This window comes from Syngnathoides biaculeatus, chromosome 11, assembly GCF_019802595.1.
Source record: "Syngnathoides biaculeatus isolate LvHL_M chromosome 11, ASM1980259v1, whole genome shotgun sequence".
Classification (NCBI taxonomy): Eukaryota; Metazoa; Chordata; class Actinopteri; order Syngnathiformes; family Syngnathidae; genus Syngnathoides; species Syngnathoides biaculeatus.
In genome coordinates this window covers 17,307,473-17,325,234 of record NC_084650.1, presented here as the reverse complement: position 1 = coordinate 17,325,234, position 17,762 = coordinate 17,307,473, and the positions used below count along the sequence as shown (strand labels likewise).

The following is a 17,762-nucleotide window of genomic DNA, read 5'->3' as shown; positions in this document are numbered from 1 at the left end:
AAACACATATGATAAGCTCTTCTGATAACTGTGCGGAAGTGAACACACCGGATGCGATATGACGAAAACCTCTCCCGCGTAAACGCGATTAGGTAAAGTACTTTCCATTATGTAAGGAAATAATGAGGGATTTTGACATAAATGCTATATTTGTACGGCCCATTACGTCATGACAAAACCCAAACGGGACGTTCCGTTAGTGGTCGACGTTCCGCTGCGTCATTACGTTTGAGCTACACGTCCGGTGACGACATGAACCCGGAAGTAGTCGTATATGTCATCGCTGTTGTTGACTTTTCTCCCATAGCGCTATTCTCATACATCCGCACCATGTGTAAAACGTTTCTACCTGTAGGACTGCACTTTACTGCCTCACGATACACTAATTTTGTTCTCGCCTAGCTGTTTCTTTTGTGTGTGTGTGGTTAAAGCTGTTATTTCTCGCTAACTGTAAGATAGTTAGTAGGTAACATGAGAGGCTAGCATGCACCGGGGGAAGTGAGGCTAATGCACACAGTCATGTCATTTGTTGCCTGACCGTGTTTGGGAGCAGACTGAAATAAGGTAATGTGTCAGTGTAACTAAACATCTCACAAATTCAAAGTCTCTAATGAATGGTTGTTGTTTTTACATGTCGATAAACATGCATTTTATTTTTTGTATGAAATCATACTATTCCTCATGCAACGGAGGGAACTTTATTCTATTTGTTCAGAATCCGCTTTATTTGTTAAAAGTGTAAAAAAAAAACCCACACAATCCTTTTTAATTCAATCCTATTGAATACACATACAGACGTCCTGTTGTTGTGCTGATTTTGCCCCTTCCCCACCATGCACACCAAAGGGGAGACAATCTTGTGTTTTATGAGATTATTCGATAAAATTGTCCCTATGGCAACTAGGGGATTTTTGCCAATTTTATTGTCTGAAAAAGATCGGCCTTTCCTTATTTTTTTTTAAGGTTGTAGTTAGTCACCTGTAAAATCTTAAAACTTCTTGCAGAATTAATTTCATATGACCCAGGACTTGCTAGAGAGACTATGTTTCCCGGCTTTGTCGGGAGCACCTTGGAATTATCCCCATCCCACAACGGAAGAGCTGGATGAAGGGGCTTGGGCAGTGGTTCCCAAAGTCAACCTGGGCCCGGACTCCCAGTGAGTTGTTCAAAAAGCTCCCAGACCCCCAACCTCAACTTTTGCCAATAATGTCGTGCTGGACACAGCTTTGCCATTCTGGTACAAAGAAATACTCAATTTTAGTGGCTCACATGCTCTTGCTTTTTATTTTTGCACAATAAATCAAAATGTGGTTCAACACTGGAAAGGGCAATTCTCACATCATGATTAGCTTCCAGACGATTTTGTTTTTTCGTCTTCACATCACAGACCCCCTGGAAAGACGCTTTTCACCCCCTTGGGGTCCGTGGACCCCACTTTTGGAACCACTGGGCTAGAGAGAGAAAAATCTGGCCCTAAAGCAGGGACTTTAGCTTCTGCCCCCGCAACTTGACCCCAGATAAGCAGAAGAAAATGAATAAATGGATATTCATCCATCCGATGCTATTCGTAGTGCTACACTAGCCAAACTCAAAACGTTATGAATAATCATCAATTTTGTCTCAAAGCAGATGGCGGTGGAGCTGGATGTGTTTGTGGGTAACACCACTATCATGGATGAGGAGGTTTATCAGCTCTGGTTGGATGGATATACAGGTAATTATGGCAAACCATTTATTTTTAAAGAGACTTATTTACTGTATTATGTTTTTGAAATTTAGAAGTTTACTCAAAGACAAAGCTGCCATTTTTCTGACATACCTGTATAAAGTGGAGAGTGACACAATTGATGCTCTTTATTCCCAAAATGTGTGTATAAAAGTGGTTCAAATGGTAAATTGTATTAATTAATGTTCTCATCAGTTAAAGTAAAATGTGTTGAGATGATTCACTTATTTGATCACCCTCAAGAAGGCTCTTAAGACCTTAAAATCGAATTTGATCAAATTCAACATTTTTAGTAAAAGATAAGTGTTGAAAATCTTTGGCTGTAAATATTAGTAGGCTAACATTAACTGACATAATTCTAACAGATTTCAAAAGCATGACAAAGTGGTCTGAATTACATAAGGGTGGCAGTGTGTAGGTTATGAATATGTTTGCCGCCAAACGAGTAGGTATTTTTTGCCCTGATTAGAGCCAGCGCCACCACTTGGCATGACAACCAAAATAGGATCAGTGGCTTGTGTATTGATGAAGACCGTAGCTAGCTAGCTGCAAGAACTGACATGGATTGCAAAATGCATTGATCGTCGACATTTCAAATGCACATTGCAGTAATAAATTTAGCCTAAATTCAACACCAAGCGACATCGTGTCTAGTCTTCACCGATTTCCTGCCAATAAAGCCCGTGAGCCTTACTGTTCATAGCCAACAGCGGCTGGATGGCGAATTGAAGCATTTTATGATTCATCTGAAAAACTAAACCATTAATATTGTTCACGTGCCAGAATGACCGAGGTTGCTTTCACTTTCAGACTTTTGGATCTTAACGCAGACAATTTTGATTCGCCAGTGTTGTAAACATGGGCGATATTAGCATCGCTCCATCCTTTTTCAATTAGTCATTGGCGAGGTTGTGAACGGCGAGCGCGAACAAGTACATTTTCTGTAGTATATTTAACAATTGGTTGTCAACAATATTTGTCCACCCGAGCAGTGAATGATGCGGTGAAGGTCCGAATGGAGGGCGGCGCGCTGGACGAGTGTGAGGCAACCGCAGATGTGCTGCTGAGTGACACCATGGACCAGTACCGAACATTCCAGATGTGCGAGCGTCTGCTGCACAGTCCGTCCAAACTAGCCAATCAGTTGCTCTTCCAGATCCCGCCTCATCGACAAGCCATGCTCATCGAGAGGTGATTTTCCTTTCCTGTCTGAACACATTACTTTTATCATTAATAGTACAATGTTATTGGTTTCCATAACATTTAATATTCAACACTTACAGTGGAACAAAAGCAAAAACTCGCACAAGCAAGAGGTTCTATAGTTAATATTGGGGTCAGCTGTGAATAACCAATATGTGTATGAAAAACATTTCCAGGGCATAAATATAAAGCAATCCAATGAAAAATAAATTCAGAAAAATATCGAAGGTGGAGAAAGTGTAAAAATGAATAGTGTCTTTTTAGATGCCAGTAGTCGTCAAGATTTTGAGGTAATTAAAGGCGAAGTCCACTCATTAAAAATAACAATGTGTCAGATAGGTCATGTGATTGGTACTATCAGATATCATATCATATATAAGGTTGTTTATATTGGCAATTTTGAATGTTCCCAGTCGCTGACATTTTGGCGAGTCACATGACCTACTGTACGTGCGTGATGTGACGTGTCATGTGCTCAACCCGAGGCTCAGTTACCTTCCTAGACAGTTATTGTCAGCGCTGATTTCTTGGATTTACCCTCATCTGATGAAGAAATAGCAGTATCGGTTGATCGGGAAGACGGAGGAATGCGTCCATACAGATTTGAGCCTGTGGCTGTCAATAATGTTGAATATTCAGATGGTTCTTTGGACAGGAGTGACGTGAATCTGACTACTTGTTGTTTACGCACTTATGTCCTGCGCTTAGGCCTCCGAGTAGTCAGACTCCGCATCATTCCTGTCCGAAGAACCATCCGAATATTCAACATTATTGACAGCCACAGGTTCAAATCTGTATGAACGTATTCCTCCGTCTTCCCGATCAACCGATACTTCTATCTCTTCAACAGATGAGGATAAATCTGACAAATCAGCGCTGGTCATAACTGTGTAGGAACTTAACCGAGTCTCAACTTGAGCACATGACACGTGCACGTAGGTCATGTGACTTGTCAAAATGTCAGCGACAGGCAACATTCAAAATTGACGATATAAACAACCTGATGAGTGATATCTGATGAAAATCTTTATTTTCAAGTTACAGTACCAATGACTTGACCTATCTGGTACATTGTTATTTTCAATGAGTGGACTTCCCCTTTAATGTCATAGTGTAAAAATATGTTGTCAGATGTCATGGGCTCTAGTGCGTTACAACTTGCGTGCAAATTTGTGTTACGTCTGTGTCATAGGAGCAGAATTGTCTCGTAAATCAAGGAACCCGTTTATCATATAGCCACAAAAAATAGGGTCCCACTTTGTTCCTTTGGTGTGGTCCAGCCTAACTTTAGTGTCTATTTTTTTTCCAAATTTAAGATACTACGACTTCGATGATGCTTTTGTTCGTGAAGTCCTGGGCAAGAAACTCTCAAAAGGAACCAAGAAAGACTTGGATGACATCAGCATCAAGACAGGCGTGACTCTGAAAAGCTGCAGAAGACAGGTTAGTTTGGACATTTGTTGAAGAATAAGACAATTCCATGGCTTTTACATTCTCCCTCACATATTATGTACTTCTTTCCACGCTTTAAAGAAGAAGAACTTCAGTACCTTTGAATTGCAAGCTTTTCATACATTTTGTGTTGAATTGCAGTTTGACAACTTCAAGCGTGTTTTTAAAGTGGTGGAAGAGCTGAAGGGACCCCTAGTAGAGAACATACGTCAGCATTTCTTGCTCTCTGACAAGCTCGGAAGGTACGGAGCCTCCTTTAGGCCTTGACTTTATGAACCGTAACATTGATGATCTTTCTGTTCTGCACAGCACTGTGATGTTTTTAACGAACACCAGTTATCCAGGATACGGGCGCCAAGGAAAACAACGGGAAGATAACTGTTTTCTTGGCCCATTTCAGGGATTACGCGGCCATTGTGTTCTTTGCCAACAATCGCTTTGAGACGGGGAAGAGAAAGCTGCAATATCTCACGTTCCAGGACTTTGCTTTCTGTGCTGGACAGCTTATCAACAACTGGACAGTTGGAGCTGTTGGTGAGGGATTGACTTTTTTTGCTTGAAATGAAATGGGTCCCTAGATTAACGTGAGACTGCGTAACGTTATTTGGCCTTTTAATTTAACCGTCTTTAAACACACATCCATGACAAACTCAATTCTGAAATGTGAGACTACAGAATACTACAATTGAAACCAGAAGATTACATTCAGGATATTTAAGGAAACATGTAATCAGACTAGTCTTTCGTGTTTTAGGTCAATTAGGATTACCAAAATTATTTCTATTTGCTAAATGCCAGAATAAGGTGACAGGGAAACATTTTAATGACTTTGTTCAAAGTCAGCCATTTACAAATATGATTATTCTTTTAAACAGTTTGGGAATAGCCAGATGATGTTTCTGGAAGCTTCTGGTTCATCTGAGTTCATTAGAGACACATCCGTGAATGTATTTTAAGGCACTTTTGGGACACTGCTTCTTTGTGTAGCATCATGGACATAAAGTCCAGATATCAGGAAGGGAATTGTGAGTTTACACAAGTCTGGTTCATCCATGGGTGCAATTCCCTGTTGACTGAAAAGGCCACATTTATCTGCTCAAACAATTAAATGTAAATATAAACACCATGAGAATGTCCAGCCATCATAGTGCTCAAGACGGAGACAGCGTCTGTGTCCTAGAGATGAACATGCTGTGGTATGAAATATGCATAGCAACCCAAGAACAAAAGCAATGGATCAGAGACGGTGGCACTGAAGTGACAACGGGAAGCAGAATTTGAGGTAGCCGAAATGAAGATGTTGAGGTTCTCGCTCACAGTGAGCAGGTTGGATAGGATTAGAAATGAGCTCAGTAGAGGGACAGCCAAAGTTTGATGCTTCGGAGACAAGGTTCGAGAGTGCAGATTTAGATGGTTTGGAGATGTCCAAAGGCGAGAGAGTGAGTATATTGGTAGAAGGGTGCTGAGGATGGAGCTGCCAGGCAAAAGAGCGGGAGGGAGACCAAAGAAAAGGTTGATGGATGTGGTGAGGGAGGACATGAAGACTGTGGGTGTTAGTGAGGAAGATGCGCGAGTAAGGCTTAGATGGAAAAAGATGACACGCTGTGCTGACTCCTAATAGGGACAAGCCAAAAGGAAAAGAAGAAGAGACACATCTGTTAATGTATTTTAAGGCACTTTTGGAAGACTGCTTCTTTGTGTAACATCACGGAAATAAAGTCCAGATATCAGGAAGGGAATTGTGCGTTTACACAAGTCTGGTTCATCCTTGGGTGCAATTCCCTGTTGCCTGAAAAGGCCACATTCATCTGCTCAAACAATTAAATGTAAATGTAAACACCGTGAGAACGTCCAGCCAATATAGCGCTCAGGAAGGAGACGGCTTCTGTGTCTCAGAGATGAACATGCTGTGGTACGAAATGTGCAAAGCAACCCAAGAACAAAGGCAAAAGACGAATGAAATGTATGGAAACGTCTGACTTTGAAGAAAGTCATAAAAACTGGTTAAAAAAATCCTTCTCTCCTTTTGTAATTTAGGAAATACCAATAAATTTAATAATCCTAGTTAACGTTAAACAATCAAAGTTTTGTCTTATTTCATGTCAGACTGAGGAAAAAAGGATGTCTTTTATATACCACGAAAAAGTATTTGCTCCCTTCTATCCTCCATTTATTTTTTTGGGATAGGTTCCCCATTTAAATCTTAAACATCATCAAAATAATGTAAATATCAGACAAAAATAAGTAAGTTTCTTTCGGCTTGTCCCTTTCGGGGTCGCCAGAGCGTGTCATCTCAGATGAACGCACATATATGTTTGGCACAATTTTTACACCGGATGCCCTTCCTGACCCAACCCTTCTTAGGGAGTGGAGGCCCCAGTGGGATACGAACCCACAACCCCTGGTTAACAAACCAAGTGCTCTAACCACTGAGCTACAGGGCCTCAGATAATCCAAGAAAACAACAATTTTTTCTGATGGTGATTTTGTTTATTAGGGGAAAAGAACTATTCAAAGCTACCTTGCCCTCTGTGAAAAATAATGGCCCCTGAATCCTAAAAAGCCCAAGAGCACTTCATCTTGTGGTTACAAACAGATGGGCGAACACACTCCCAAAAATTCAGCTTTTCCCTCGTCCCACACACACACACACACACACACACACACCACACACACACACACACACACACACACACACACACTGTCGCGGATGCCGTTTTTCCTCAGTCTCTTCCTGAACACCAACCTTGACTGAGGTCAGGGAGGCATGCGGTTCTTTAAATGTTGTCCTGGGTTCCTTTGTGACATCCTGGATGAGTCATCACTGCGCTCTTGGGGTAATTTCTGTAGGCTGGAAGGTTCACCACTATTCCATGTTTTCTCCATTTGTGGATAAGCGGTTAGGGTTAAGTTGGTTCTTTGTAACCCTTTACCGACTGTTATATGTTAATTTATTTCTTGTCTGGTCTTGAATTTCTTGTGTTTTTTTAATTTATTTTTTAAAGCTTTTTTTTGGACAACTTCATTTTGTCAAACATGCTTAATTTTTTATTGAACACGATGTGGGGGTTAATCAGTCTTTTTGTCAGTAAAAATGAACCAAAGAATGTGATTACCCACAGTTAATTCCTGATTTTTTTTTTACACAGTGATTTGAATATTTATTAACCCCCTTAGGACTATCCGACTATCCGCCTTTTGACCACCAGGGGTCGCGAGGAGCCCCTGGAAACAAGATAAACATCACGTCTCAAAATTTAGCAAGAAATTTGATTGTACAGAATTTTGAACAGCTGTAACAATCTTTTAAAAAATATAACTATCATGAAAAGGAATATTTATTGACATATTGTACATAGTTAAATATATTAACATTATTTTTGAAATGTATGAAATAGTTGGTGAATTGTGAAAAATGTAGTATCAATAATAAAAGTACTTTTTCTTTCTAGATAATATGGTGGAAGACATGGATGTGGATCTAGACAAAGAGTTTCTCCAAGAACTGAAAGAACTAAAGATTTTAATCTCCGACAAGGATCTGCTGGATCAACACAAAAGGTCGAACACACACGCACACACACACTCATGCACACGCGCACACTTGCAGTGAATACAACTGCACAGACCTCATCTTCTCTTCTTTGTCCACAGTCTTGTCTGCACAGCCCTTAGGGGGAAAACTAAAGCTTTTCCTGAAATGGAGGCCAATTTCAAGGTGAAAAATTAACATTATAATAACATCACCGTTGTTATTATTATGCGCATGTGTGCTGATGAAAATGAAAACCACGTTTCCTCCAAGCATTATAGTACAGCACAGTGCTACTCTACAGATTCACAAATGACTACTTGTGGAGTCACTTATTCTTATCCAATGCTAGTAGCTAAAAAGCAAAAGTTTTGCTTTAGTACTATCTTATATTATCTATTCTTTATGTCAAGGAACTATGTTGAGCTGAGTTGAGAAGCTTCATGTGGGCATTGCCTCCATCTCCTGGCCATTGTGTTAGCCTGCCTAGCTTTTTTTTTTTCTTTCTGAGCTTTAACATAGCGTATTTTCGTTATGTGAAATTATAAGGTTTGGTTGAAGATTTTGGTGTTGGTCAGTTTTCCATTAAAATCCAAGTAGGAGTGATAAACAGCCTGAAGCGATCACACTTTGCCATCTTTATCAGCCGTGACTGCGCTTATTACAGAGCACTGGTTCCGTTCATCACATTGACAATGTTTTTATCTTCGGACTACTTTTGTATAAATTGACTGTTTTTCCTCTCCAAGTTTTTGCTCCAATTCCAAATATTTTGACCCCGGGGAACCGTTGGCGTTTCAGCGCTGCAAATGAATGATTTCTTCTTTTTGTCAGAATCTTTCCAGAGGCCTTGTAAACATCGCAGCCAAGTTAACCAACACGAAAGATGTCCGCGATTTCTTCATCGACCTCGTGGAGAAGGTGTGTCGTTTTTTCCAAGCGCGGACAAAAGCAGGCCGGAATGTGCCCGGTGTTCACACCCCTTCCCTTTCTCTCAGTTCATCGAGCCGTGTCGCTCGGACCGATGGACGGCAGCAGACACGAGGCTCTACCTGACCCACTATACCAATTCTGCGCACATACTGGACACTTTCAAGTGAGTTTAACAGAATTGATTACAGACCCGCTGTGATAAAGAGAGACTATATAATATAATATTTTTAAAATAGTTTTACCCCTTCCACACACATTACATATAACCATATAAAAAACAAAACAAATTTTAAAGTTTTACTTAGCACAGTGGAATGTCCGGATACAAACTAATGCTTGTTTTCCTCCTCCAAAATTTATAAAAAGTTGATAGAGGATATTATTCATCGGAATAAGGAGATGAAAGTCAGTCTTTCATATTCTATCGTCGGACTATAATATAGAAGTTGTAAATAAGGTGTATTTTTATTGTAATTAGATATGCATTGTCTATACCAATAATGTAAATTTTTACTACTCGCCTGAGAATCATGACATCCTGCCATTCATTTCATATTTGTTGTTCTTGTTTTTTCGACAGTCTTGGATTAGCGTCTTGTTTACGAGATGGCTATTTACAGGATTTCTCAGACTACCACATTACAGAGCATGTGGCCAAAGTTAAAAAATACTTATTAAAACAACACATAATTCAGAAAAGACACGTAAAAGTGAACCGTAAGTCTGGCACTTCAAACACTAAAATGTAGAAGATATTAATTGGTATTTGGTTCTGTAGGGAAATTAAAGTGGAGGAAATAATTATTTAATCCCTCACTTTTGTTTGTTCGAGTCTTTTTAGAATCAGTTATCCTACAGCCACATTGCTGAATATTCTATTAATCCCCCCCCAAAGGAAAAAAAAACACATACTAAAAAACTAATAACTTGCATATTATTTCCATTTATGAGGCTGGCTTACTATCCTTAAAGTACATATATTGGGGCTTAGTGTATCGCATAAAGAATACAGAATTAGAGAGAACCAAATCGTCCTTTACTAAATGGTTAGCATTCGTGACTAGCATTAGCGTGCTAGCGATTGATTACCATATTGGGTAAAAAAAACAAAACACTACCATTCTGCTTGCTCATATGTCATGATAGATGTACATTACACATCTAATTGTGTCTTAAAAATCAGTGACAGATGCTCCTCTGTCGTATTTGGCAATGTTTTTTTGCTCGTCCAATAGCGTGTCCATTTTCAACAAATGTCCGTCCAGTAAACATGGACATGGGCATATGCTTTTATCAATATTTTGTATTGCTACGAGGCAGAAATTTTTGCATCCACCAATTTTTTGCGGTTGACTTAGGTTTGAGTTAACCCGAAAAAATGTTCTCTGCTGTATATTCAAATTATTTTTCAATTCATTGACTGAAATAACTATGTAGACCTCAATCAGAACAGTTATTACTTAGTACTTGGTGGAGTCTGGAGACTGGCTTAGTCAACTCCATGACCCTGATGTGCTTCTTTTTTTAGCTACTTAATCATTTCTTTGGCTGTGTGCTTTGGGTCACTATTGTGCTGGAAAACCCACCCATGACCCATTTGAAGTTAACTGGCCGAGGGAAGGAGGTTGTCACCCAAGATTTCACGGTACAAGGCCCCATCCATCTTTCCCTCGATGCGGTGAATTTGACCCGTCCCCTTTGTTGAGAAACTCCACCAAGCATAACGTAACGCTTCCACTCCATGCTTGACGGTGGGGATGGGGTTCTATACCTCTGTTCAAATAAACCCACTTTTAAAAATAAACATGCCATTAAAATTATTGACCCCTCGTGCCATTGTGGCTCCACCATTTCTCCACTTCAATTTCAATATGATATGTACGTCTATGTAGCAGTGCATTTTTGCTGCTCACCCGAGAATCATGACATCCCCGTGGGTGGCCCCCTATCATATCTTATCATATCTGTCTGGATGGACTTCAGTGTCAGAGACCGTCATGTGCAGGATGCATTTCATTAGCGCAACGCCACTCGCTGTCTATTATTTTCACCTATATATGTGGTAAAAGTTAGCTTTTGTAGCTTTTTGTAGTAGTTTAATAAATTGTATAGTCGTTACTTTATATACCATAACTATTTTATATTGAAACGCCAGAATGTTCAACGGTACTGTGTCAGTCGATCTGACGAAATCAGCGATCTTAAAGGTCAAGTGCCATGAAATGGATGATTTTTCGTATGCTATTAATGAAAAAAAAAAACAGCAGCCGGTATGGACCCATACGTTTTTTCACCACAAGACATGATTTTGACGTACATGGCTTTTTGTGACTCCTGCCATGAAAATCCTCTCGAGGGATTTGTTTCCGACAAGAAGCAGGAAGTGACGTTGGAGGCAGTAGCGAGCTCAAGCGGACTCGTTTGTTTCCATTAGTTTTACCTGCGGGAAGATTGCTCGTTGTTCCTTCGTGTTAGCCAAACTGCTGGCTCGTTGCATTGCTGGATATTGCTCGAACACTCGGGAGGAGTTACTCATTCTTCATACTTTTCAAAAACACCTGGTTCGTCGTAAAAAATGGATCGCACGGGTGCAAAGGACGAGAGCTTTGTGGGTTCCAAATGACAGGTAGGTGTGTATACAGCTACTAAAAAATATATTTTGAGGGGGGAGGACCACGTAATTCGCCTCTCATATCGTAACAAAAGATCCGTGTGTGTATGACAGGGGTGGTAAATGTGTCTGTGCCCACCGGACAGCCGCCGTGTCGGGCTCGCCGGCAAAGGCTGCCGCGTCGGGCTCGTGGACGAGCACGGCTCAGGCCGGGCTGGCTCATACATGCTGTCTGGGAGTCTGTTGTTAGAAGTAATCCGCATATCATCTAAATATGGCTGGAAACAGTAGGGTAATATTGCCCCGAACACTTCACTTGATTGTGAGACGTTCTCTTCTTCAAAATATGCTTCTATGTCACAGAGTAGGGGCCACAGCGTATTTTCAATGGTGAATGTCCGGGGTGACGTCACGGACAGTAGATACAGCCAATATGGCGACCACCTGGATGTCGAATGACACTTCCGGAACTTTGCGCATGGATGACGCGCTCTCCACTCATATTTATTTTTTTGTATGGACATTGAATTGAATAATATTATATGTATTTTTAATTTCAATATCTATTTTAGAATGTTTATACGGGTGACACTTGACCTTTAAGGCTAGCGTGTAATGAGAAATGCCATAGACAGGGTAACCAAAACAAGAATTAAAGTTGTGGTATTTATACACTTACACACAGCTGCTATGTCACACACATGGTGCAGCATTCCACTCACCTAAATAGTATTAAACCTTGTATGTTTAAACAGAAAACTGTTTCACCAAATGATAAAGTACAAGATACATTGTCTGCCTAGTAGTGGACGTTGTCTGCCTCTTTTTCAGTGCTTCTTGGGACGTTTTGGAACAGTGTGTTACTACACTGAAAGCATCTAAATTACAACTTGCCCATTTTTTCTCAAAATCCCTAAAAATGGTTCGCTTAAAAATGAAAGATAAAGCGGGGGACATGTACCCATGATTTACTGGGGAGGTTATTGTACTCGCGTGGCAGCAGGCCCACCAGGCTTGTCTTTATTTTTTTTTTCCCAGGCGACCCACCGTTAAAACAGACTACATTGGGAAAACTAAACAGTCAGATAAACATTTGCCATTTGGCAAGTTCCCATCAAGTTGTGCGTCACCCCGTCTCATCCTTCATTCCTTACAATGCTTGCAGTGGAAGCTTGAAGGTTGTCAGTTCACACTCTTAAACTTCTTTCAAGACAGTTTTGAAGTACTCCTCAGCACCTGTTCTCACTCGCCTGCTGTCAAGAAATGAATGACTATTGTAGAAAATCCCTTTGAAGGAATGGAACAAAGACTCTCAAACAGTTTCAAAATAAGATGCAAAGTGTACTTGGTTCAAGCTGTTCCGATGTCACTCCTTTTCGAAGTTTACTGTAAAATATAACACAAAGCAAAACGGGATCCAAAAAAATGTAATGAATATATAATAACAAACGTCCCCTAGCCTAATCCTAACACAAGAGATAAACCGGCTAATTAATTTTAAATCTTCTCCTATCATAATCTAACTTATTCTTGAGTTTTTTTTTAGTTAAGTTAATTCTCGTCTCCCCCCCACCCCTTTTCTTTCTTTCTCCTTGTCTCTCTCGCCTGCATCGCAGACATCAAGTTGTGTGGGACCGATACATGGGCGTCATAAAAAGCTGCATCTTCAAATTGTATCACGACTGAGCTGATTTTTTTTCCTCCACGAACACATTTTTTTCTCCACCCCAGGTCCAAGCTGTTATCTTAACTCCCCCTCAATTGAGCATTTATACCATAGCAAAGATATCCACCTTATGGTCCCTGTACTAGTACCCTCTTTGTCGGGACTAGCAAGACAATTTGGTGCACTTTGAGATGATCAAACGAATGTAAATGTCAGAGAAATATAATCCAAGTGAACCTAAATTTCCATTTTTTAAATAATTTCATTCATAAAGGAAAAAATAATTCAGTTACCCGGCCTTGTGTTAAAAAAGTAATTGCCGCCCTTTTTAATTCATGAGTTGTGGCAAATGTATGAGTGCCAGATCCTGAGATGACTGGAATCATAGAAAACTGTACATGTAGACCATCCTTTTTGGTCAAAACCTGCATGATGGACACCCTGTCGAACTAGCACTCGGCGGCAATGGCCTCTGCAAGTCCTGGTAGTTGTACCTAGACATGGCCAGCTTCACGCGAAAATTTTTTTTGACTTTCACTTTCCTGGAAGGCACCACGTTGATGGTGTCTGTTGCGGAAGTGTGGATGGCAACCTTGACGTTCACGCCCCTCCGAAAGAGCAAAGCTTCCATTTTGGTGAAGATGCTTTCCTCACCATGGTTAAGTCTGGTGACGCTGCTGAGCTTTTGGGGCTTGCTGAACTTTATTTTATATGTCTTGCTGGTTTAAGTGTCATGTGATGTGTGTTCAATGTTCAGTTTTCTATTACATAAGTTTCAAAAATTGAAAACGATTTTGTGTAGAGACATCAAATAAAATTCAGATTGATAAATCATTCAATTTAGAGTTTGTAATATGACAGAATAGGTTAAAAAAAAAGAGCGAAAGGGCGTGAATACTTTTACAAGGCACTGTAGGTTTTCTACTAGTGAGGACAAAGCGTATTAAGTACATGATGGAGTACAGTAAGATGTATTTCAACGATATTAAATAAATGCTGACTGAAAAGCCTACATAGAATGACACATCTCTCCCAGTGCACTTAGTAGTGGTACTAGTGCATCACAGTAATTAACTAGTATGGTTTAATTGCATTCCATGTCTCTAGAGCTGGTTTCTCTAGCCGGGGATCGGATCGCCAAAGTCCCCGCCTTTGGGCACCGCCCAGCTCGCATTGCACCCGACCCCTATGGCCCCTCTCACAGGTGGTGAGCCCATGGGAAGGGGCCAAATCCAAATCCGAGACTATGGTCCTCAGTCGGAAAAGGGTGGCGTGCCCTCTCCAGGTCGGGAATGAGATCCGTCCCCAAGTGGAGGAGTTTAAGTATCTTGGGGTCTTGTTCACAAATGAGGGAAGAACGGAGCGGGGATCGACTGACGGATCGGTGCACAGTCTGCAGTGATGCGGACTTTGTATCGGTCCGTTGTGGTAAAGAGGGAGCTAAGTCGAAAGGCGAAGCTCTCAGTTTACCAGTCGATCTACGTTCCTACCCTCACCAATGGGCAGGAGCTGTGGGTCGTGACAGAAAGATACAAGCGGCCGAAATGAGTCCAGGCTCTCCCTTAGAGAACGGGTGAGAAGCTCGGGCATCCGGGAGCGGCTCAGTGTCGAGCCGCTGCTCCTCCGAATTAAGAGGAACCAGATGAAGTGGCTGGGGCATCTGATTCTTATGCCTCCCGGACACCTCCCTGGTGAGGTGTTCCGGGCATGTCCCACCGGAAAGAGACCCCGAGGACGACCCAGGACACGCTGGAGAGACTACGTCTCTCGGCTGGCTTGGGAACGCCTCGAGATCTCTCCGGAAGAGCTGGAAAAAGTGGCTGGGGTAAGGGAAGTTTGGGCATCCCTGCTGAAGCTACTTCCCCTGCTACCCGGCCCTGAAAAGGGCTCGATGATGGATGGATGGATGGATGAAATAAAATAATTAAAATTTGAGGTTTTAATATGACAGAATAGGTAAAAATACTTTTACAACGCACTTTAGGTGTCCTACTAGTGAGGAAAAAGTGTATTAATACATGGAGTAAAATACTACTAGTGCTTTGAATGATCTTCGTGAGGACATACCAGTACGCAGATCTCAAGATGGATCCGTTTTTCCACATCCTCACTTTCTGCTTCCCTTTAATTCCTTTCTGTCAAAGCCAACCCAACCTTTAATCATTGCTTCAAGCCTCCAAACGGCTCCTCCAGGCTGGCTTTCGATCCACTTTGTAAATAAAAGAACATTCACGTCAAGATGTCCTCGTGTTTTATGTTATTGGTCCGAGTAGTGCACTGTTTTATTTCATCTGCGTTATAAAAAAAAGTGATATCATTATTAAATCAGACCACGGAGCAAAATTTAAGGACTTTGCTGGCCGGAGATGAGAGCGCAGAAGTCGTTTAAAGCATACATAAATAAATAAGCGTGACAGCAGATTAAGACATTGTGCTGCATTTTAATTCCGAGAATTTGTTGGATGGTTGTGTGCGTGTGTGTGGTCAGGGAAACAAGGGAGTATGCGGGGGGCACAGTTGGCCCACCTGGGGGGTTGACGGTGTGATTTTTAGCTCGATTCTCTGTAATGACAGCTGCCACCACCCACAAATGCACACATTGTAAAGACGCCATTTTGACAAAGCAGGCATTTTTTTTTTTTGGCAACACAAACAATCCTGCCGCTCATATAACGCCATTTAAAGCCCCCTCTGGCTTCGACGGTGACCATTTGTGTCCACCTCGTTTCCCCTTTTCTCAAAACGACTTTACCTTCCATTAATGTAAAAATAATGGATTTTTTTTAATTGGTGGGGATGTATTAGGTAATTTTGTCATCCAGCTATATTGTCATATTTTGACCAATTGAAAGCTATTTTTTCAAAATTCCCGATTGGATCATACATTTGAGGTAAAATGGGTTTCATTTGGGACTATAATACATCAATAATCAATAATAGATTACACAACATGTCCATTTTTGGGCAAGAAAGCAATGTCATTTAATATTCTTCTTTTCCATTATCAATACCAGTTTTCGTATTGACGTTCACGGGGTGCTCTTTTTTTTTTAACGTTGCATTAAAGGTGGACTATAACCTGAACTGGTACCCAAAGATAGCCATTCACGTTCACATTGTAACTGAGGCAGAACTGAACCAACGCTGCCTGGATCAAAGTCAGGCAAATGTACCACACTAAACCATCAAGTACCCATGAAGAATAATGCGATTTTGCTTGAAGGAGCTTTCTGCTTGCTGTAGAAAGACTTTACTATTGCGTGGGTTTTCTCCGGGCACTCCGGTTTCCTCCCACATCCCAAAAACATGCAACATTAATTGGACACTCTAAATTGCCCCTAGGTGTGATTGTGAGTGTAGTTGTTTGTCTCAATGTGCCCTGCGAGTGCCTGGCAACCAGTTCAGGGTGTACCTCACCTCCTCCCCATTGACAGCTGGGATAGGCTCCAGCACTCCCCGTGACCCTTGTGAGGATAAGCGGAAAAGGAAATGGATGGGTGGATGGATGGTTGTACACTACTCAGAATACAGGGACCGCTGCTATTTGTAGTGGATTGGGGCCGAGCCTTACTGCGCATAACTAAATTCCACAAATAATTGACGCACCTTACTTGTGTGATTATGCATGTGTGTGAAACACTTGAAACGGAGAGCATCATATAGCATCAACGTTGTGCATCTAGCATGTACACAATCATGAATACAGTAGTTGGTACATAAATGAATGTATTTAGCAATTCATTTCAACAACCCACCTTAGCATTAGCATCATCAATCGCTTTAGCTACCTTAATACCGTAATTTCTGGCCTACAGGGTGCGCCGAATTATTAGCCTCACCCACTACGTTTATAAAGGAAAATACCATTTGGTACATACATAAGCTGCACCTGTGTAAAAGCCGCAAGTGCCCACATTGAAACCAACGTGAGATATTTACAAAGAAAGATGGTACACAGAACGAGTTTTCGAAGTTTTAATACCTTAGCTTAGCTTAACATCGTAACAACATGGTAGCACGAGCAGGGCTGGTTAAAAAAAAAAAAAAAAAAAACAGCTGCGGCAGCTACTCAGTAGCACAGCAATAACAGGGCCTGTTGAAAAAAAACCATACCTAAATCACTGAGACGTGGCAGTAACACAGTATTCGACCAGTCTCACTCTTAACCTTTTTTGCTTGGGTGCCCCTTGTGGACGTTTAAAAAATACACAAATTAGCCACATCAGCGCATAAACCGCAGGGTTGAAAGCGTGTGAAAAGAGTTGCTGCTTATTGGCCGGAAATTATGATAGACTAAATAACACGATAGCACAAACTGGCATGACATCACGCTTCAGCAAATAAATGTGTACTCTAGCTCTCAACAGAAAGTATATTAAGTTTTTAAAATCATCTTTTGGGATGTATATGCGATATTGTCAAAGTAGGCAACGGTGACAGTTACAAGTTTCATTGTAATGGAAGAAAAAACATACTTTGACTTGGCACAAGGTGCATTCAAAGACCGGAAACAACAGAGGACTTTGTGTAAATTGTAAAACCATCGTTAAGTTATCAAGATATCAGTTTAAAAACTTTGTGAAACAGAACATCGAAATCTTTAAAAAAAAATATTGCAAATCACAGACTGTTGATGGCC

At 41.0% G+C, this 17,762-nt stretch overlaps 1 protein-coding gene across 2 annotated transcripts; it reads left to right on the top strand.

Annotated features, from left to right (window-relative positions):
- The first annotated feature begins 255 nt into the window (after positions 1-255).
- On the top strand, positions 256-15,544 carry fibpa (fibroblast growth factor (acidic) intracellular binding protein a). 2 transcript variants are annotated; one of them, XM_061834286.1, is made up of 11 exons: positions 256-564; positions 1,627-1,714; positions 2,719-2,917; positions 4,246-4,372; positions 4,523-4,623; positions 4,782-4,915; positions 7,834-7,942; positions 8,036-8,099; positions 8,748-8,834; positions 8,912-9,009; positions 13,074-15,544. In XM_061834286.1, exons 2-11 carry the CDS (start codon positions 1,630-1,632, stop codon positions 13,141-13,143), a joined length of 1,074 nt encoding a protein of 357 aa, XP_061690270.1. In that variant the 5' UTR covers positions 256-564; positions 1,627-1,629; the 3' UTR covers positions 13,144-15,544. The 2 variants fall into 2 exon arrangements, with proteins under 2 accessions (XP_061690270.1, XP_061690269.1); XM_061834285.1 differs by having other exon boundaries at positions 257-564; positions 1,630-1,714.
- Positions 15,545-17,762: the final 2,218 nt, after the last annotated feature.